General features: G+C 41.7%; 1 protein-coding gene across 2 annotated transcripts in view; it reads right to left on the bottom strand.

The window, feature by feature from the left end:
* The window catches only part of LOC105473581 (cilia and flagella associated protein 52), a 69,607-nt gene that overhangs the window by 12,339 nt on the left and 35,370 nt on the right, over positions 1–21,898 (bottom strand). For both annotated transcript variants that reach the window (XM_011727412.2, XM_011727413.2), the window contains exons 7-9: positions 19,019–19,119; positions 14,584–14,754; positions 3,790–3,938 (exon numbers count right to left, since the gene is read on the bottom strand). In XM_011727412.2, coding sequence (XP_011725714.1) covers positions 3,790–3,938; positions 14,584–14,754; positions 19,019–19,119 — 421 coding nt within the window. The remainder of the gene's footprint in view (positions 1–3,789; positions 3,939–14,583; positions 14,755–19,018; positions 19,120–21,898) is intronic.

The following is a 21,898-nucleotide window of genomic DNA, read 5'->3' as shown; positions in this document are numbered from 1 at the left end:
GGGAGGCCAAGGTAGGTGGATTGCTTGAGTCTAGGAGCTCAAGACCAGCCTGGAGGACATGGCAAGACCCAGTCTCTACAAAAAATACAAAAAAAAAAAAAAAAATTGCCAGGCATGGTGGCGTGCACCTATAGTCCCAGCTACTCAGGAGGCTAAAGTGGGAGGATTGCTTAAACCTGGCAGGTAGAGGTTGCAGTGAGTCAAGAGTCCACCACTGCACTCCAGCCTGGGCAACAGAGCGAGACCCTGTCTCAACAAAAATAAAAATAAAAAAGTGGGAGCTGGGCGCAGTGGCTCACACCTGTAATCCCAGCACTTTGGGAGGCCAAGACAGGTGGATCACTTGAGGACAGCAGTTGGAGACCAGCCTGGTCAACATGGCAAGACTCCATCTCTACTAAAAAATTTACAAAAATTAGCTGGGCCTGGTGGCAGCATGCCTGTAATCCCAGCTACTCAGGAGGCTGAGGCAGGAGAATCACTTGAACCTGGAAGGCTGGAGGTTGCAGTGAACCGAGATTGCACCACTGCACTCCCGGCCTGGGCAACAGAGCATGACTCCATCTCAAACAAACAAACAAACAAACAAACCCTTCCAAAACATTTGCCCACTGCATTTAGAATTAAAATCCAATCCAAATTCCTTTATCCTCCACGGTAACTAGTATTTGCACCCACCCCCCCAAACTCATCTCTTTTAACTTCTTTTACTAGCTCTCCCTGAACCTTTAGACCAACTACCCACTAAGCCCCAGACACACTGGCCCTCTTGCTATTCCTCAAATATGCCAAGTGATCTCCCACCTCAGGGCCTTTGTACTTGCTGTTCCCTCTGCCTGGAATGTTTTCCCCCCAGATCTTCATGTGGCTGGCACCCTCTCATAAGCTTTAATGCCACCTCTTGACCTTAGCAATTTAAAATAGAATGCTAAAGGTAGATCCCATTCAGCAAAGATTTGAGGAAGTGAGGGGATGAGGGAGTGAGCCATGGGGATATCTGGGGAAAGAATATTTCAGGCAGATATAAGAGTCAGAGCAAAGGCTCTATCTAGGCCCAGTGTGTTTGAGGAACTGCAAGAAGAAAGTATGGCTAGAAGGGGTGAGAATAAGAGGAAGAGCTCCAGGTAAGAAGGGGAAGGTGAAAGTGAAGTCACAGGGAGCCTCGCAGGTGACAGGGGGAACTTGTTATTTACTCTTAGAGGGTAAAAGACTTTTGAGCCCTAAATATGGCATATTTTGACTTATGTTTTGTTTCTTTCTTTTTTTTTTTCTTTGAGATAGAGTCTGCCTCTGTTACCCAGGCTGGAGTGCAGTGGTGCAATCTCGGCTCACTGCAACCTCCACCTCCGGGGTTCGAGAAACTCTCCTTTCTCAGCCTTCCAGGAAGCTGGGACTACAGGTGTCCACCACCACACCCGGCTAATTTTTGTGTTTTTAGTAGAGATGGGGTTTCACCAAATTGGTCAGGCTGTTCTCGAACTCCTGACCACAGGCGAAACCCCATCTCTGCTCAAAAAAATTGTAAAAATCGGGCCGGGCACGGTGGCTCATGCCTGTAATCCCAGCACTTTGGGAGGCCGAGGAGGGCAGATCAGGAGGTCAGGAGATCCAGACGATCCTGGCTAACATGGTGAAACCCCATCTCTACTAAAAATACCAAAAAACTAGCCGGGTGTGCTGGCGGGCGCCTGTAGTCCCAGCTACTAGGGAGGCTGAGGCAGGAGAATGGCGCCAACCCGGGAGGCGGAGCTCGCAGTGAGCCGAGATCACACAACTGCACTCCAGCCTGGGCAACAAAGCGAGACTCCGTGTCAAACAAACAAACAAACAAACAAAATTACAAAAATTAGCTGGGCGTGGTGGCGCATGCCTGTAATCCTAGCTATGTAAATCAGGTCCAGGTGCGGTGGCTCCCACCTCGGCCTCCAAAGTGCTGGGATTACAGGCGTGAGCCACAGCGCCAGGCCCTGACTTACTTTTTTTTTTTTTTTTTTTTTGAGACGGAGTCTCGCTCTGTCGCCCAGGCTGGAGTGCAGTGGTGCGATCTCGGCTCACTGCAAGCTCCGCCTCCCGGGTTCACGCCATTCTCCTGCCTCAGCCTCCCGAGTAGCTGGGACTACAGGTGCCCGCCACCACGCCCGGTTAGTAGAGAGGGGATTTCACCGTGTTTGCCAGGATGGTCTCGATCTCCTGACCTCGTGATCCGCCCGCCTCGGCCTCCCAAAGTGCTGGGATTACAGGCGTGAGCCACCGCGCCCGGCCCTGATTTACCTTTTAAAACAGACCTCTGGCTTCTGGCTTCTATGTTGAGAACAGACTGCGGGAAAGTATGCTGGGTGAGAAGAGAAGCGAGGAGACCTGGTAGGAAGGTACCAGAGCAATCTAGGGGAGAGATGCTGGTGGCTAAGATAAGCCGGGAGATAATGAGGAGTGACGGACCTTGGATGTACTTTGAAATGAGCGTCATCAGGAGATGTGGATGTGGGCATAAGAGAGAAAGGGGAGGCAGTGAGGACTCCGAGATTTCTGTCCTGAGCTGCCTTCGCTCTAGATGTAAGGTAAACCCAGAGCTCCTGGCGGCACCATGTGGAGAAGACATGCGCAGGGTGGGGTAGGGACGCTAACAAGGAGGAGACAGGGCCAAGAAAAGAATGGTGAGGGCCGGGCGCGGTGGCTCACGCTTGTAATCCTAGCACTCTGGGAAGCCGAGGTGGGTGGATCACCTGAGGTCATGAGTTCAAGACCAGCTTGGCTAACATGGCGAAACCCCGTTTCTACTAAAAATACAAAAAAATTAGCCGGTCGTGGTGGTACACGCCTGTAATCCCAGCTACTCGGAAGGCTGAGGCAGGCGCATGCCTGTAATCCCAGCTACTCTGGAGGCTGAGGCAGCAGAATCGCTTGAACTCGGGAGGCAGAGGTTGCAGTGAGCCGAGATCGTGCCATGGCACTCCAGTTTGGGCAACAAGGGTGAAACTCCATCTCAAAAAAAAGAAAGAAAGAGAGAGAGAGAGAAAGGGAGGAAGGGAGGGAGGGAGGGAGGGAGGAAGGGGAGAAGAAGAAAGGGAGGGAGGAAGGGGGGAAGAAGGAAGGGAGGGAAGAAGGAAGGGAGGGAGGAAGAGAGGGAGGGAGGGAGAGAGGGAGATGGGCTCCTGGTGTCACCATTTTAACAGCTGTCCCTAAAGATCCACTGAACTTTTCATTGATGTGCAGCGGCATATGTACTTTCTGAGCACTGGGGAGATTTGCAGATAGATTCAGCATAAGACAATACTAAGAAATTACTGTTTTAAAGGAAAATATTTTTAGAGATACATGCTGAAGTCTTTAGAGGTGGAATATCATGCTGCCTATAATTTATGCTAAATGACTTTGGCATAAAATAATAAATTGAGTTAAAAATAAATTCCCGTTGAAGCATCACTTCGTTTGAGTCAGGTTTTTATCTCTTACACAACAAAAGGGGTCCTCACATGGGGGGCCCTGTCCTCACTGAGGCCACAGAATCCTTTTCAAAATTGAATTTCTAAATCTTCCTACTAGAGAGAAAGATACACGCTATATGCAGCAATGTGGGAGAGGAGAAATTGCTATTTGGTCCTTCCTAGCTCAGAAAGTCTCCCAGCTGGAAGGAAACTCCAAAGAGAGGCTAGATTAGAAGCAAGAAGGGGGTGGACAGTGGGAGGCTGTTCTAGGTTATCCACGCGTAGAGACTAGTATGGGAGGAGAGTGACAAGAATCCAAACCGCAGCTGGAGCCCCGAGCCAGATCTTGACATGTGGACCTTACCTGAAATGATGCTCTTGCCGTCCCTCATGAAGTCGATGCCGTGGCAGGTCATGTTGGGCACGGTGATCCGCAGTAGCTCCCTGTTGGATGATGTGTGCCACACCCTGATGTCCTTCTTGGCACAGGTTGCAAATAGCTCAGCAGTGCCACTGCAAGGAAGCCATCAAGAGATGCAACCACAAAAGACGCAGTTTCCCACATGCATATTTGACACCAAAATGTGTTTCACAAAAATATAGGGAAAGGCTGGGTGCAGTGGCTCAAACCTGTAATCCCAGCATTTTGGGAGACCGAGGGGGCTTGACAGACCAAAGAAGGGTTTTGGGTGATCTGCAAACATGAATTCTGGCACCATTGTCTTTTTCTTTTTCAAAATTTTAATAAAATTGTCTACTTGGCCAGGCACAGTGGCTCATGCCTGTCATCCTAGCACTTGGGGAGGCCAAGGCTGGTGGATCACCTGAGGTCAGGAGTTTGAGACCAGCCTGGCCAACATGGTGAAACCCTCTCTACTAAAAATACAAAAATTAGCCGGGCATGGTGGCACATGCCTGTAATCCCAGCTACTCAGGAGGCTGAGGCAGGAGAATCGCTTGAACCTGGGAGGCTGAGGTTGCAGTGAGCCGAGATTGGGCCACTGCACTCCAGCCTGGGCAACAGAGCCAGGCTCCATCTCAAAAAAAAAAAAAAAAGAAAAAAAAAAAGAATATAGAGAAGGATGCCTTTTATTATCTGAAGGCTTAATGATTGTCTTACAGACCATTTGACACATCATATATAAAATGGTATGTAATGCCCTCTAATCACCTGTGGACCATCTTTTGTAGTCCTTTCTCTTTAGGAAGGCTTGAGACAAAGTTACTCAAAAAGAATAAACTGATTTAAAATTCTCACAAAGTCTTGGTAGACTGGAGGATAGTAAGTAACATTTGTCTTTTTATAAAACTACTTTATTTAGGCCCAATGTGGTGGCTCGCACCTGTCATCCCAGCACTTTGGGAGGCCAAGAAGGGAGGATCCCATCACTTGAGGCCAGGAGTTCAAGACCAGCCTGAGCAACGTAGTGAGACCCTCCCTTCACACAAAAAATAAAAATATATAAAAATTAGTTGGGTGTAGTGGATTCATGCCTGTGGTCCTAGCTTCTTGTGAGGCTAAGGAAGGAAGATCTCTTGAGCCCAGGGGTTAGAGACTGCATTGAGCTATGATCATGCCACTGCACTCCAGCCTGGATGACAGAGTGAGACGAGAGAACTTGCCTCTAAAAATAAAATGAAATAAAATAAAAACCACTTTATTGAGGTATAATTGACAAACAAAAAGCTGTACATATTTAATGGATATTACCTGAGTTTGGAGATAAGTAGACAGCTATAACATTTCTTGAGATAAATACGCCCTTGGATTACTTGTATTAAAAGAGAATAAAGAAACCTTTTCCTGTAAAGTAGACAATCTATTTATTTATTTATTTATTTATTTATTTATTTATTTATTTATTTTTGAGATGGAGTCTCGCTCTGTGGCTTGGGCTGGAGTGCAATGGTCCAGTCTCGGCTCACTCCGCCTCCTATGTTCAAGCAATTCTCCTACCTCAGCCTCCCGAGTAGTTGGGATTACAGGCATGTGCCACCATGTCCAGCCTATTTTTTGTATTTTTAGTAGAGACAGGGTTTCACCATGTTGGCCAGGCTAGTCTCAAACTCCTGACCTCAGGTGATCCACCCGCCTCGGCCTCCCAAAGTGCTGGGGTTACAGGCGTGAGCCACTGTGCCCAGCCAAGTAGACAATCTTATTAAAATCTTCAAAAAGAAAAAGACAGAGGTGCCAGAATTCATGTTTGCAGATAACCCAAAACCCTTCCTTGGTCTGTCAAGCTAAAAAAAAAAAAAAAAAAAAAAAGGCAACCTGTAAATACAATGTAAATTGCCAATATGTCAAAAGATTACAGATTATTCCAATTTGAATAAGAAGAAGGAATAATATTGGGGCAAAATAAAGTCCAGTTGGTTTATAAGTATAAATTTCTAGCTTGTCTCTGTGGAGACTGAAGCTAATTTTTAGGTTTCAGTACCTGTCAAGCAATGCCTACATTTTTTCATGAACACATTTCAAAAAAGAGTCCTTTTCTCTTATTTTAAGACCTACTCACTTTAGAATTAAAAGAAAAAATAAGTGGATCCCTTCCACACATTTAATGTTGGGGCTCAGTGTTAAAGTTATGATGATGGACTACTTAGTTAGAAGAGTGAGTGCTGGAATGAGACAGCAGATGTGATGGGGCTTCTTGCTAGAAATCTTGATTAACATAAATCAAGTCAACATTAGAATGTTAATATTTATTTAAAATTAGAGGCGTTTATATTAGATAATGCCTTTAGTGAATGAGCTCCTCCTTCGAGGGAAGTAAGCTCTTAAGGAGGTGTACTCACGGGCCACTCATGAAAATCAAATATCATGAAATGAATGCCCCCTAAAGAACATTCCAGGCCAGGCACGCTGGCTCACACCTGTAATCCCAGCACCTTGGGAGGGCCAAGGTGAGTGGAGCACCTGAGGTCAAGAGTTTGAGACCAGCTTGGCCAAGATGGCGAAACCCTGTCTCTACTAAAAATATAAACATTAGCTGGTCGTGGTGGTATGCACCTGTAGTCCCAGCTACTTGGAAGGCTGAGGCAGGAGAATAGCTTGAACCCAGTAGGCGGGGGTCGCAGTGAGCCGAGATCATGCCATTGCACTCCAGCCTGGGCAACAAGAAAGAAACTCCATCTCAAAAAAATAAAAGAACTTTCTTCCAAACTCTCTACCCTTGATGGCCTATCCACTTCCTCAGCAGTCAAGCCTAGTTCAAAACTGAACCATTCAAGTGGTAGATTGTTCTTAGTTTAGGGTCTGAGAGGTTAAGTTCCAGAAAGAACCCAATTGATTGGATCATGATGCGATACCAGGCCCATGTGCTCCCTCTCTCCCACCTAAAATCCCATGAAATGAAGATATTTATATATATAGATGTAGCTATAGATGTACATAATTTTGCCCTTAACAGTACAGGAAAGTAGGAAAGAGTATCATCACATAGGTTAGGAACATTGTGGATAAATAGAAATCAGACAGATAAGACCTGTAGAGAAAAACTGAGCTCAAAAGCATAAGCAGAGAGTACATCTTGTAAGACTGGAGCACTGAACTGGTCACACACATTTTCTCACAAATAACAATTAGAAAAACTGGATGAATTAAAAACAATAACAAAAATCTTAATGACACTAAAAACCTCTAAAATTAGATAGAAATCAAGAAGAGTTTGCTCTTCTAAGAGTGCAACCAACTGGTAAGGGTTTAGAATTGTTAGCGTGTGGCTTTCTCACATGTGGGAGCCTCTAACCCCCACAGCTATGGTGGCTGTAGAAAAAGGTGGCAGAAAAACCATAGCCTTCACAGCTAACAATGCTACAGATCAGAGTTAAGGGCTAGAAAATCAGCTGGAATTTAAAGGGGGAATGTCCTATTGGCAAGAGAACCACAAGAATAAGATGTAAATTCTGGTTATAAACACTGCCCAAATCTCTGTTGGGTAGCTAAATTATACATGTATTGGGGGGAATACCAAGAGAAAGAACAAGCAGGCAGAGACGAGAGAGGATTCTACTGGTTTTTTTTATTATTATTATTGATTTTTTTTAAGGACTCTACTTTTAAAGACAGCTACATGGGGTCAATCTCAGAGATTTTTTGTTTTCTGTTTGTTTGCCTTTTTAATTAAATACATTCCCCAAATGAGCTCAGCTTGGACGGCAGGAAGCTGAACCTTGCAGGCTTCAAGTGACACAGCTTGAGGTTAGCATAATATTTGGAAAATAGGGAGAAGTCACTAAAAGAAAGGAAATCATGGAAAGGATGAGCTTCATCTCTGCATAAACCCCTGGGTGACTGCCAGATAATGCAAGCCCACAGAAGAACCCAAGGCCAGGCTAAAAAAGCAGCAGTGGGAAGTCACGAGAATATCAGCTGATGCATACTATGGGGAGGCAAAATTTGCAGTTTGAGTCCATGCCAACAATCCTCAGAGAACAGACTTGCTATAGTGTATTCTATATAATACTGAGTTTTCAACAAAAAAATTATCAAACATGCAAACAAATAGGAAAATGTGACTCAGAAAAAAAGGCAGTCAGAAGCAACTGACTCCAAGTAGACCCAGGTGTAAGATTAGCAGACAAAAACTTTAAAGCAGCTATTTAAAAATATATTCAAAATATTAAAGGAAACTGTCATATCAATAAGTGAACAGATAGGTAATCTGAACAGAGAATTAGAAACTATATATGTAATATTATAATTATATACCTTATAGCAATAATATATTTTTCTTTTTTTTTTCTTTTTTTTTCTTTTTTTTTTTTTTTTTTTTTTTTTGAGACGGAGTCTCGCTCTGCCGCCCAGGCTGGAGTGCAGTGGCCGGATCTCAGCTCACTGCAGGCTCCGCCTCCCGGGTTCATGCAATTCTCCTGCCTCAGCCTCCCCAGTAGCTGGGACTACAGGCGCCCGCCACCTCGCCCGGCTAGTTTTTTTTGTATTTTTTAGTAGAGACGGGGTTTCACCGTGTCAGCCAGGATGGTCTCGATCTCCTGACCTCGTGATCCGCCCGCCTCGGCCTCCCAAAGTGCTGGGATTACAGGCTTGAGCCACCACGCCCAGCCAATAATATATTTTTCTATAGGTAAGAAGTACAATAACTAAAATAAATTGACTAGGTGGACTCAATGACAGATTAGAGATGGTAAAAAAAAAAAAAAAAGTCTGTAAACTGGAAGGTAGATTTAATAGAGATTACATAATTTTAAAAAGAGATTTAAAAAATTGAAGAAAAATGAACAGCCTAAAACTAAACACAGATAATTTGAATCTCAGGGGAACAGAAGTGAGAAAAGGTGAAAATTCTGAAGGAATTTCTGATGGTCTTCATTTTTATATATCTAAGTTGCCATCTGTTATCTTTTCCCCCCCTAAAGAACTTTGTTCAGCATTAAAAAAAAAAAGAGAGAGAGAGAGAGAGACAGGGTTTCACTCTGTCTCAGCTTATATATCAGCTAAATATCAGCTTATAGATTCAAAAAGTTTAACAAATCCTAAGAAGGATAAACACAAAGAGAAAGAGAGATCACAGTCAAACTGATGAAAGACAAAAGCAAAGAAAAAATCTTGAAAAGTAAGCAGAAAAATTACATATTACAAAGAGGAAAATCCTAAGAATACAGAATGACTTCTCATTAGAAAGTCTGGAATGATGTATTCAAACTAATGAATAAATAGAAAACAATTGGGCAAGAATTCTGTAACCAGTGAAACTTTCTTCAAAAATAAAATCTAAAAAAATGTTTCCAGATAAATAAAAACTGAGATAATGCTTCACCAGAGGCTTATACTTTTAAAAGATGTTAAATGAGCCAGGCAAAATGGCATGCACCTGTAGTCCCAGCTACTCAGGAGGCTGAGGCAGGAGATCACTTGAGACCAGGTGTTTAGGCTGCAGTGTGCAGTGATCATGCTTGTGAATAGTCACTTCACTCCATCCTGGGCAACAGAGTGAAACCCTGTCTCTCTCTTTTTTTCTTTTTTTTTTTTAAATGCTAAACAAAGTTCTTTAGAGGGGGAAAAGATAACGGATGGCAGCTTAGATATATAAGAATGAAGACCATCAGAAATAGTCAAATATGTAAGTAAGCACACAAGACATTTTAAAAGTTTTCTTCTCTTAATTTCTTGAAAATGTTTATGATTCTTTAAAGCAAAAATTATAATATTGCATTGATGAAGTTTTATGCAGTTTGTAAAAAGATTTAATACAAATGTATGAAAGATTACATTAAATGTAAATGGATTAAACGTTCCAAATAAAAGCAGAGATTATCAGACTGGATAGAGAAGTAAAAACCAAGTATATGCTGTTTTTTAAGAGATGTACTTTAAATATAAAGACACATGGAAAAAATAAAAGGGTTAAAAAAAGATTTATCCTGCTAAGAGTAAGCATAAGAAAGCTGTAATGAGTAGATTAAAATTATACAAACATACTTCAAATCAAAGAGAATTACTAGAGACAAAGAGGAACACTTTAATAAAAATGTCAATACAGCAGAAAGATATAATAAATAATTAACAACACCTAATAATAGAGCTTTAAGATATGCAAAACAAAAACTGTGAGAAATAAAGGTGAAACTCTATATTTGTTGCTTGAGATTTTAACATTTTTCTCAGTAACTGATAAAAGTGGACTAAAAATCAATAAGGAGAAGATCTGTATGACACTAACTACATTAAAAGCTTCCACAGAGAAGAAAAAATATCTCCAAAGTATATATTGAAATATTCTATTTACATAAAGTTCAAAAGCAGGTAAAACTAATCTATGAGACTAGAACTTCAGGTAGTGATTAAGTAGGAGGGTGAGAGTAGTGATTGGAAGGGGTGTTTGGGGGATGATAAAAATGTTCTATTGCTTTACCAGGGTGATAGTCATATAGGTGTGGTAAGTCACTGAGGTGCTTATTTATGATTTATGTATTTTGCATATATGTTATACTTTAACACCAACTCCATTAAAATTCTTTTTATACTGCACCAAACTATTATTCAAGTTTGAGGGTAAAACAAACATATTTTCAGGTAAGCAGAGACCAAATTTTCTTTCTTTCTTTTTTCTTTTCATCTTCTTCTTCTTGCTTTTTGTTTTGTTTTGTTTTGTTTTGTTTTTTAATAGAAACAGGGTCTCACTCTGTCACTCAGGCTGGCATGCACTGGTGTGATTGTAGCTCATGGTAGCCTCAAACTTCTTCCCACCTTAGCCTCCCGAGTAGCTAAGACTAGAGGCAGTGCCACCAACATGTCCAGTTTATTTATTTAGTTTTGGAAAGATGAGGAGGGGGTGTCTCACCATCTTACCCAGGCGAGTCTCAAACTGCTGGGCTTGTTATTCTTCCTGCCTCAGTCTCGCAAAGTGCTGTGATTACAGGCATGAGCCACTGCACCTGGCTGAGACCAAATTTTCTGTACATAGATTGTTTCTGAAAGAATTCCAAAAAAAAAAAAAAGAATCCAAAGGGATTGATGTGTTTAAAAAAAAAAAAAAACACAAGAGAGAGAGAGAGACTGATAAAACCAAAGATCTAGAATTCCAAATAATTTCAACATAGGACATGGTGGAGGAAAGGTAAAATAAAAATATGCTGAGACTCTTGCCTTTTTGGCAGATTGGATACAAACATTGGTTAACTGTAGTCTTTGATGAAAAACTATATTTAAATATGTATATTAAAAATTTAGAGGTTGACTGCAGTGGTTCTTGCCTATAATCTGAGAGGCCTGTGCTCTGGGAGGCCAAGGTAGGAGGAGTGCTTGAGGATGGCAGTTGGAAATCAACTTGGGCAACATAGTGAGACCCTGTTTCTGAAAAAAAAAAAAAAAAATTTTTTTTTTTAAATTAGCTGGGCATGGTGGTGCATGCCCACAGTCCCAGCTACTCCAGACCAGGGGTTAAGGCAGGAGGATTGCTTAACCCCAGGAGTTCTAGGTTGCAGTTAGCTATGATTGCATCACTGTGCTCTAGCCTGGGTAACAGCGCAAGACCTTATCTCCTAAAAACAAAACAAAACAAAACAAACAAATAAACAAAAAAATTCAAGGGTAACCACTAAATGAATACAAATAAAGTAGATAGTTTCCAAGTTGTATGCAGCAAAGATTAAAACAGAACCAAATAAAACATGATGACTACAAGAAAAGACAAAAAAAGTAAACACATTAAATAGAAAAATCTATAAACTTATCAGATAGTAATAAGTATGAATGAATTAAATTCTATTAAAAGACTAAGACTTACCTAAAACTAAACACTAATAGGTTGAAAATAAAGAGTTGAAAAAAGACAATACACTCTCTTTTGCTACAATGCACGTTTCTGTAATGAATATTAGCTTACATGCAATTGGTAAAAAGGCAAATGATAGTAAAACCGCAATTATTTTTGCACCAACTTAATAGAATATTACAAAAGTTTCATTGGTTCATGCATGATTTATCTCAGTATAATAATGCTTTGTTATATAAAATAATAGCAACTGAAAACAAAGAACATTAACACAACTAAATTAGTAAGTAAAGGAAGAAAGCAGTTCCATACATTTAGTCTATGTTCTTCCTCTTAGTTTAGTTCATCTCCACAACTCAGCAGCCTCAAGTCTTTTTAAATCTCCTTTTAGAAAGTTACCCTTACTTATTAAAAAGTGAAGTCCTACATTTACTGCAGTATTTCTTTACTTATTAGGAAGTTAATAAACCCTTTCTAACCATGCTAATATTTTATTAACATTGTGACTGGTTTGTTAGTGCTCTGATTACAAAATTGCATCGGTGTTAAGAGGTCTGGCCTAACCACAGTGATTCTCAGCTACGGGTAATTTTACCACCAGGGGAAGTTTGGCAAAGTCTGGGGACGTTTTTTGGTTGTCATAATTGCAGGGAAGGAGCTGCTACTCACATCCGATGGGTAGAGGCCAGGGATGCTGCCAAACATCCTTTAACGCATAGAATCGCATCCACAATACCAAGTTATCTAACTCAAAATGTCAGTAGTGCCGAGGTTGAGAAATCCTGGCCTAATTCAATTTTTCCCAGAAGTCCTTTTGTTGTTGTTGTTGTTTTTAGTACATGAAGTTTAGGTTTTCCAATGAATTTGTTTATTACATTATAGCAAAAATAGCTAATTAGTAAGTGTTATTTTAAAAGAATGAAGATGTGGTAATCTTAATATCAGACTAGGTAAAATTGATGGCAAGAGAAATATTTTGAGAGGCCAGGCGTGGTAGCTCACGCCTATAATCTCAGCACCTTGGGAGGCCGAGGCGGGTGGATCACCTGAGGTCAGGAGCTCGTGACTAGCCTGGCCAACATAGTGAAACCCCATCTCTACTAAAAATATAAAAATTAGCTGGGCATGGTGGCACACGCCTGTAATCCCAGCTACCCGGGAGACTGAGGCAGGAGAATCGCCTGAACCCGGGAGACGCAGGTTACAGTGAGCTGAGATCGCACCACTTCACTCCAGCATGGTAACAGAGCAAGACTCAGTCGAAAGAGAAAGAAAGAAAGAAAGAAAAGAAAGAAAGAAAGAAAGAAAGAAAGAAAGAAAGAAAGAAAGAAAGAAAGAAAGAAAGAAAGAAAGAAAGAAAGAAAGAAAAAAAAAGAAAAAGAAAAGGAAAAGAAAGAGATGCAAAACCCAAACAGATCAATACCTATGTAAGCAATTGAAAAGATAGTTTAAAATTTACCCTTAAAAAAAGCACCAGGGCCAAACAATTTTACAGATTAATTCTACTAAACTGCTTATTAACAAAAAAAAAAAAAAAGAGGAGAAAAGGTGAAACCAAAAGAAAACGACCAACTTGCAAATAAAGATTCACCTAATGGGAAAGCACCAGCCATTTTCACTGTTGGAAATACGTGGAAATACCTAATCACAGGGATTCAGGGAACCGAAACCACAGCTCAAGGTCTCAAAAACTGAGGTCTGAGGCTGGGCGCGGTGGCTCACGCCTGTAATCCCAGCACCTTGGGAGGCCGAGGCAGGTGGATCACTTGAAGTCAGGAGTTCAAGACCAGCCTGGCCAACAAGGTGAAACCCCATCTCTACCAAAAATTTAAAAAAATAGCTGGGCGTGGTGGTGCATGCCTGTAATCCTAGCTACTCAGGAGACTGAGACAGGAGAATCACTTGAAGCCTGGAGGCGGAGGTTGCAGTGAGTCGAGATTCTGCCATGGCACTCCAGCCTGGGTGACAGAGCAAGGCTTCGTCTCAAAAACAAAAACAAAACTGAGGTCTGAATATAAGTCTTGCTGAAAGTTGAGTATTATAAATTCAAGCTAAGCATTGAGGAAGTTTAGAGCAAAAACTGACCAACTTCATGAAATGAATCTCACCAAAGACAAAATGTGTTACAAAATCAAGTACCGGAACATATGACTGAAGCTCCTTTTGATACCAAAACTGCCAGTAGTTCTTTGTTTTACTTGTGCTGGGTGAATCTAGAAGACCTCAAGAGGTACAAACAAATGACAGGAAAGAAATTTTAAAACAAGTACCACAGATACTTCTTGTCTTAAGACGGGGCTATATGCCTGATAAACCCAATGTAATTGAAAATATCCTAAGTTGAAAATGCATTTAATACACCTAACCTACTGAACATCCTAGCTTAGCCCAGCCCACCTTAAACATACCCAGAACACTTCCATTAGCCTATAGCTGGGCAAACTCATCTAACACAAAGCCTATTTTCTAATAAAGTGTTGAATATCTCATGTAATTTATGGAATACTGTACTGAAAGGGAAAAACAAAATAGTTGTATGGGTACTTGAAATATCGTTTCTACTGAATACAGTTCACTTTTACACCATCATAAAATAAAAAAATCATAAGTCAGGGACTGCCAGTACTAAGCTTTTCCTGGATGGCATTAGGGAAACAGAAAGGTTTTGTCAGGTACTTACCCTTTCCAGGAGGGGTTGATTAGAAAAGTCAGTATTCTAAAGAAACTCAAATTTGAATTGGAAAGCTAATATAATTGCATGGCGAAGACAATGGAAAGTCTATTAAAATAATTCATCACATTAGAAAAATTTAAGGAGACAAAATCGTAACTGTGTTAATTGATATTGAAAATGCATTCATAAAATTAAATGTCCTTGCATACCACACCAAATCTCCACATTCTTCTTTTTCTCTTCTACTCACAATGGAAAGACAATATCCTCCACAGCTTCAAAGTGACAAGTTGCTATGAGTGTCTCTTTGAAATCCGTGAAGCTGACACGATAAATGTGCGATTCTTCTGTTCCTACGAAAAACTGGTGTCCTTCTCCTCGCAGTGTGATAGAAGTGATGCCGCCTTGCAACTGAATCTTCCTTTAGGGAGAAGCACAAAGGTAAAGGAGACGCACTCAACCAGTAAGTGGTTATGAGTCGTCTGAAGCCTGTCAGAGGATACAAATCAGGCGTCTAATTTCGGACCTGCCCTCACAGAAGTGACACAGTTGAAAATGCAGGAGTTACTCACAAGTTGGTGGACATATGAACAGCAAAGCCAGAGGTCAGCGTAGGTTAAAGTAGTCAGGGAAGATTCTTCAGTGAGATAACATTTTGACATGGGTTGTGCAATGCAGGCAGGATTTGGGTAGAGGGAATATTCCAGGCAGGCCTATGGGTACAACTGACCACAGCAACTAACCCCTTTATTAATTTCACTTCTGAAAAATAATCCTAAAATCAGGGGGAAGATGCTTTACGTCAAAGGATGCTATGATAACCCTACCTGAAAGTGTAAAAGGTTGGAAACAACCTAGATAGCCAGTCGTAATGAAATAGTTAAATGATCTTTGGAACATCAGCTTCATAGAATATTTGCTTAAAAAAATGTTCAAAAGATTATGTAGTATGCGTATATGTTACCATAATAAAAAGATTACATCATAATACTCAAAATGTTTATGATGCTTGCATTAAGTAAAAAAAATAGAATACAAAATTTTATTTATAAGTAAAATCATTTCAGAGCTTGTACAGTGGTTCATGCCTGTAATCCCAGCACTTTGGGAGGCTTAGGCAAGGATGACCACTTGAGGCCAGGAGTTTGAGACTAGCCTGGGCAACATGGCAAGACCCTGTCTCTAAAAATAAAAAATAAAATAAAATAAATTAGCCAGGTGTGGTGGTGTGCACCTATAGTCCCAGCTACTTGGGAGTCTGAGGTAGAAGGGTCACCTGAGCCCAGGAGTTGGAGGCTGCAGTGAGCCACAATGTCATCCCTGTCCTCCATCCTGGGTGACAGAGTGAGACTCTGTCGAAAGAAAGAAAGAAAGAAAGAAAGAAAGAAAGAAAGAAAGAAAGAAAGAAAGAAAGAAAGAAAGAAAGAAAGAAAGAAAGAAAGAAAGAAAGAAAGAAAGAAAGAAAGAAAGAAAGAGAGAGAGAGAAAGAGAGAGAGAGAGAGAGAAAGAAAGAAAGAAAGAAAGAAAGAAAGAAAGAAAGAAAGAAAGAAGGAAGGAAGGAAGGAAGGAAGGAAGGAAGGAAGGAAGGAAGGAAGGAAGGAAGGAGGAAGGAAGGAAGGAAGGAAGGAAGGAAGGAAGGAAGGAAGGAAGGAAGGAAGGAAGGAAGGAAGGAGAGAGAAAGAAAAAAAGTAGGGGTTGTCTTTGCCAGAACCTTTAGGAGTTGGTTTCTCCTCTTCTACATTTCAGATTTCTCCCTCTTCCCTTTATAATGAGTATGAATTAAAAAAAAAAAAAAAAAGCATATAAATCAATGAGGCCCTAGGAATACAGCCTCTCTCTGTAAGTAATGTAGTTTGAACAATGAAGAATTCAACGCGGGTTCTTGTGCAGGAAGCCAGCATGGGAAGTGCAGTGTTTTAGAGGTTTATTTGGTGGGACACAGAACAGTTAATGGAGAAAGGAAGACAAGTTAAATCCCAGTTCCTGCACTAACTAGAGGTCTGTGACTCTAGGCAAATTGTCAGAAACCTCTGACCTCAGTTTACTCAACCACAGAATAATTCCTCCTTTACAGGGGTTGCAGCGAAGGTAAGGTATGCTAGCCTACAGATGACAACCTCAAGAAATACTGGCTATTGGCATCTGGGAACTTCAGAAGACAAAGTGAAGCCTAGAGATAAAAGGGGAAGAACAGGCTGGGCGCGGTGGCTCACGCCTGTAATCCTAGCACTTTGGGAGGCCAAGGCGGGCAGATCACCTGAGGTAACGAGTTTGAGACCAGCCTGGCCAACATGGTGAAACCCCGTGTCTACTAAAAATACAAAAAAATTAGCTGGGCTTGGTGATGGGCGCCTGTAATCCCAGCTACTCTGGAGGCTGAGGCAGGAGAATCGCTTGAACCCGGGAGGCAGAGGTTGCAGTGAGCGTTTTGATCATACCTCTTCCCTTTCTAGTCTCCATGACTTCTCATGTGAGCTGCCTTTTCAATCTACAAAAAGCCCTGGAGGTGGAAATCACATCTGATTTAAGTCTGCACTGTCACACAGGGTTATTTTGGAAACAGTGATGACACAAACCTTGTAATAATTACTTGGAGTTTATCTTCATCATGACGGGATCATATGCACATTAAAAATGAGGGGTTAAAAAATTAGAGGGTTAATTTTCTGTATCTACTTCATACAGCCAGAGACAACCCAACATAGTTTTTTTTTACTTGATTTTATTTTATCTCTTGCATCTTGTATTATTGATAATACTTGAATGTTATTTCTTTCCTCTCCTGGTTTTTGCTATCTTAAGGTTAAGTTTCTCATCACTCCTCTTCTCCACCTCACCTGTATTAGGATTCAGGTTCGGTTGTAAATTAAGAGAGGATCTCTCTCTCTCTGTCTGTCTCTCTCTCTCCAGAAATCAGATTCCAGGTTTTATAAGTGTCTATTCCATGAGGTTGTCCAGGCACCAGGCTCCTGATGAAACGCTGCTCCCAGCATTCTCTGGGGCTGTGGCTTTCAAACTTGAACATGTATAATAACCTGGAATGCTTCCAATATTGTTCTAAAGTCTCCTCCCTCCCTCATTCCCCTTCATACAGGCATGAAACTGGTCCAAAACATTCTCAATAAGAAGCCCTACCTTGACCACTGAATTTAAAATGGCAAAGTATACACTGCTTTTTTATTTAAACAAAAAAATTGAGACAAGGTCTCGCTCTGTCACCCAGGCTGAGTGCAGTGCTGCAATCATGGCTCACTCCAGCCTCAACCTTGAGGTTGATTGATCAACCTCAATCAATCCTCCTGCTTCAGCCTCCTGAGTAGCTGGGACTACAGGTGTGTGCCACCACATCTGGCTAAATTTTGTATTTTTTGTAGAAATGAGGTTTCACTGTGCTTCCAGGCTGGTCTGGAACTCCTGGGCTCAAGCAATCCACTTGCCTCGATGTCCTAAAGTGCTGGAATTACAGGCATGAACCACTGCACCTGGCCTCCCCCCTTCTATTCAAACTGTAATCCCCTTACTCTAACTCCTAATTCATTTTTCTCCATTGTATTTGTCACTAATACTATGTACCTTCCGTGTTTATTTTGTTTCTTATTTATTGCCTTTTCCTTCCTGCTAGAATGTAAGCTCCATGAGGGCAGGGATTTTTTTTTTTTTTTTTCGCCTTTTTTGTTTTATTCACTGAGATATCCTAAGCACCTAGAATGGTGCCTGGTACACCACGAATGTTCAACACAGATTTCTTTGAATGAAGACAGCTGATGCTCATTTCTACAATGTGTATGCAACTACCCCTGGCTTCCTGGGAGGTAGCAGAGGCCATACAGAGCATGTGTGGGGTATCTCGTTTTGTTTAAGCCCATCCCTCTATGAACTGTCCTCCCTGATCTCTCCATCCCAAGAAGGTCATCCTCTTCTCTGATCTCTACAACATTCATAATATATTTTACTTTATCTGGACCATGTGCTAATATACTGTCTTGTCTGGTAGTGACTTCTTTCATATGTATATACCTTATCCCCAAACGAGTCTGTACGTTCTGGGAGGACAAAGATCATAGCTTATGTTTCTTTATTTTATTAATAGCATCTAATACATTGATTTTGTTGGAGGAGGTGCTGAATAAGTACTTGTTAATGGCAATACATAAGGTTTGGTTTCATTTTATTTTGATTAAATGAGCCAAGAAATGTACATAGCACAGTATCTGGCATATAGAAATGGCTGGTGAATGTTGGCTATTTCTATTATAAATTGTATTCAAATGCATGACTAACACAAAGCTTTGCACATAATAGGTACCCACTGCATAATAAATTTCATTGAATTAACCAATTTTGAACATTTAACATTGGGGGTTATTTGTTGGATAAGTTTATAACATCCCATTCCTTTCATCACGGCTCAATGTATTAGCTAAATGCAAACTTATGTATTTATTAAATGGGCAGTGTCCCTCTGGATAATAGTGGACTACTTTGGTTTGATTCAACATAAGCTTTTGTCTTTTCATTGGCAAAGAAGCCACCATCTATTGTGATTCCAACTACTCATTCTAACAGCAAGATGAAATTTTTTAACCAAATATCACTTTTGCCAATAGCATCGAGTTGCCGGCTTTAAGCAAACCTCCCTTTAGTGGGTCTCTACCCAGCCCCACTCTGTGAGGCCCAGAACTTACTTGATGGGTTTGTAGCTAGGGCTTTTACAGAAGACCAGGAGTCCGGCTCCAGAGCCCACCAACAAACCCCCCATCTTCAGGCACCTGATAGCTGACACTCCCTGCGGGGAGAAACAGTGTTAAGAAAAAGGCACCAAAATCTCACAAATTACCACTGAAGAATTTACTCATGTAACCAATAACCACCTGTTCCCCCAAAACCTATGGCAATTAAAAAAATTCAAATGTTAATTAAAAAAAAAAAAAAGAAAAAGGCCAAATGAAAGATGAATTAAAAAGATGGCCAAAGTCATGCCAGTGCCGCACACATTGCCTGGAGGACGTTCATGAAGGTTCTGCTCACGATGCACCCCCAGGCTGACCAAGGGAATTCAATGCCGACACCGAGCTCACTTGCCAGGAAGTAACCCTCCTGGGCCTGCAGCATGCAAAGAGGCTTCATCATGCTTCCTCCCTAAAACCACTGGTGCATTTTGAATATTTTAAAAATTAACACTTTTGGCCGGGCGCGGTGGCCCTGTAATCCCAGCACTTTGGGAGGCCGAGGCGGGCGGATCACAAGGTCAGGAGATAGACCACGGTGAAACCCTGCGTCTACTAAAAATACAAAAAATTAGCCGGGCGTGGTGGTGGACGCCTGTAGTCCCAGCTACTGGGGAGGCTGAGGCAGGAGAATGGCGTGAACCCGGGAGGCGGAGCTTGCAGTGAGCCGAGATCGCGCCACTGCACTCCAGCCTGGGTGACAGAGCGAGACTCCGTCTCAAAAAGAAAAAAAAAAAAAAAAAAAAAAAAAAAATTAACACTTTTACATCCACTCAAATACAGCCAAGAGAAGGTATAAGCATAACCTCAGCAATGCTAGTCTCTCAGCTGCCACTGTTTTCACCAGAACTTAATTCTCACAAATGCAAAGGGACCATATTTAACATCCCAAGAAAGCACAAAAGACTCCTTATTGTTTGGTGACTGTATTATCTGAACTACAACATGTACTACGTAAGAGGGGGAAACATATTTAAAATTTAAAGTGCTTTTCAAAGGTTGGGGTGCCCCCCACTACTCACTCCAAAGAAAAAGTTTGATGATGTATGCTGGTTGTTTTATAGCATTCACTGTGAAGTTCTAATTTTAAAATGTGCATGAGCAACATTTTATTTATTTGTTATCATTATTGTTTTCTTGAGACAGAGTCTCTCTCTGTCACTCAGACTGGAGTGCAGTGGCATGATCTCAACTCACTGCAACCTCTGCCTCCCGGGTTCAAGCGATTCTCGTGACTCAGCCACCAGAGTAGCTGGGATTACAGGCAGGTGCCATCATGCCTGGTTAATTTTTGTATTTTCTTTTTTCTTTTTTTTTTGAATCGGAGTCTTGCTCTGTCGCCCAGGCCTGTCTTGGCTCACTGCAAGCTCTGCCTCCCGGGTTCACGCCATTCTCCTGCCTCAGCCTCCCGAGTAGCTGGGACTACAGGCGCCCACCACCATGCCCAGCTAATTTTTTGTATCTTTTTAGTAGAGATGGGGTTTCACCGTGTTAGCCAGGATGGTCTCGATCTCCTGACCTCGTGATCCACCTGCCTTGGCCTCCCAAAGTGCTGGGATTACAGGTGTGAGCCACTGTGCCCAGCCAATTTTTGTATTTTCAGTAGAGATGGGGTTTCGCCATGTTGGCCAGGCTGGTCTCGAACTCCTCACCTGAAGGGATCCTCCTGCCTCAGCCTCCCAAAGTGATGGGATTACAGGTGTGAGCCACTGCACTTGGCCACAACATTCAATTTTAAAACTATCAATATAGCTAATGACTGTATAGGTTTGTGTCTTAATGAATTTTGAATATTATAAAACAAATACCATGCTCTTTCAAGTTACTTTAAACTGAATTTAGCCTGTTGTGGCTCAAAAGACATTTTGTGACTGAGAAGAGAAACCAAGGCTCGAGAATGTGAAGGCGAGGACCAGAATTATATGCTCCCCGGTTTCCACTCCTCACCCCTAACTTCCAAAGTGCCTCAGCAGGACAACAGGATGAAGGCTCGGCCTGTGAGGGGACAACCTGGAGTGAATCTTTGTAGCATTTGTTTGGGGACTTGGGGATGCGAGCGGTAAAGAGTTCAACAGAGCCTCGAAGCTACATATGTGTGATTTCTAAATAAACCTTTTAAAACTACAACTGACGTCATTCAAGTGACGTCATTCAAGTGCACGAGTTCTGGAGCCAGTCGGCCTGGGTTGAAATCTCAGCTCTACTACTTGCAAGCCAGGAGATCTCCAATGGTATGAGCCTCAGTCTTCTCATCTGTAAAGCAGGATGAAAATGGTACCTATCTCATTAGGCGTTTATGAGGATCGAATGAGATCATGTAAGGAAGGGGTTTTGCACCATGTCTGACACATCAGCATTTATTGACACACACCATTTTTTTGTTTGCACGTTCATGTGTGTGTGTGTGTGTGTGTGTGTGTGTGTGTGTACTTTGGAGACAGGGTCTCTACCACCCAGGCTGCAGTGTAGTCACACAACCACAGCTCACTGTAACCATGAACTCCTGGGATGAAGCAATTCTCTGCCTCAGCCTCCCGAGTAGCCAGGACTATAGATGTATGCTACCACGATGGCTAATTTTTAAAAACTCTTCATAGAGATAGGGTCTTTCTATGCTGCCCAGGCTGGCCTCAAACTCCAGCCTCAAGTGATCCTCCTGCCTTGGCCTCCCAGAGCACTAAGATTACAGGCATGAGCCACCTTGCCTGGCCTATTTTTGTTTTTACTAGGCTATTTTTTTTAGAGCAGTTTTAAGTTCACAGCAAAATTAAACAGAAGATACAAGTATTCGAGGTTTCCCCAGTACTTCTTTACCCCACAGCTAAAGAGCCTCTCCCA

This window comes from Macaca nemestrina, chromosome 17, assembly GCF_043159975.1.
Source record: "Macaca nemestrina isolate mMacNem1 chromosome 17, mMacNem.hap1, whole genome shotgun sequence".
Lineage (NCBI taxonomy): Eukaryota > Metazoa > Chordata > Mammalia > Primates > Cercopithecidae > Macaca > Macaca nemestrina.
The sequence above is the reverse complement of the archived record's forward strand: the minus strand, read 5'-3'. Positions and strand labels throughout refer to the sequence as shown.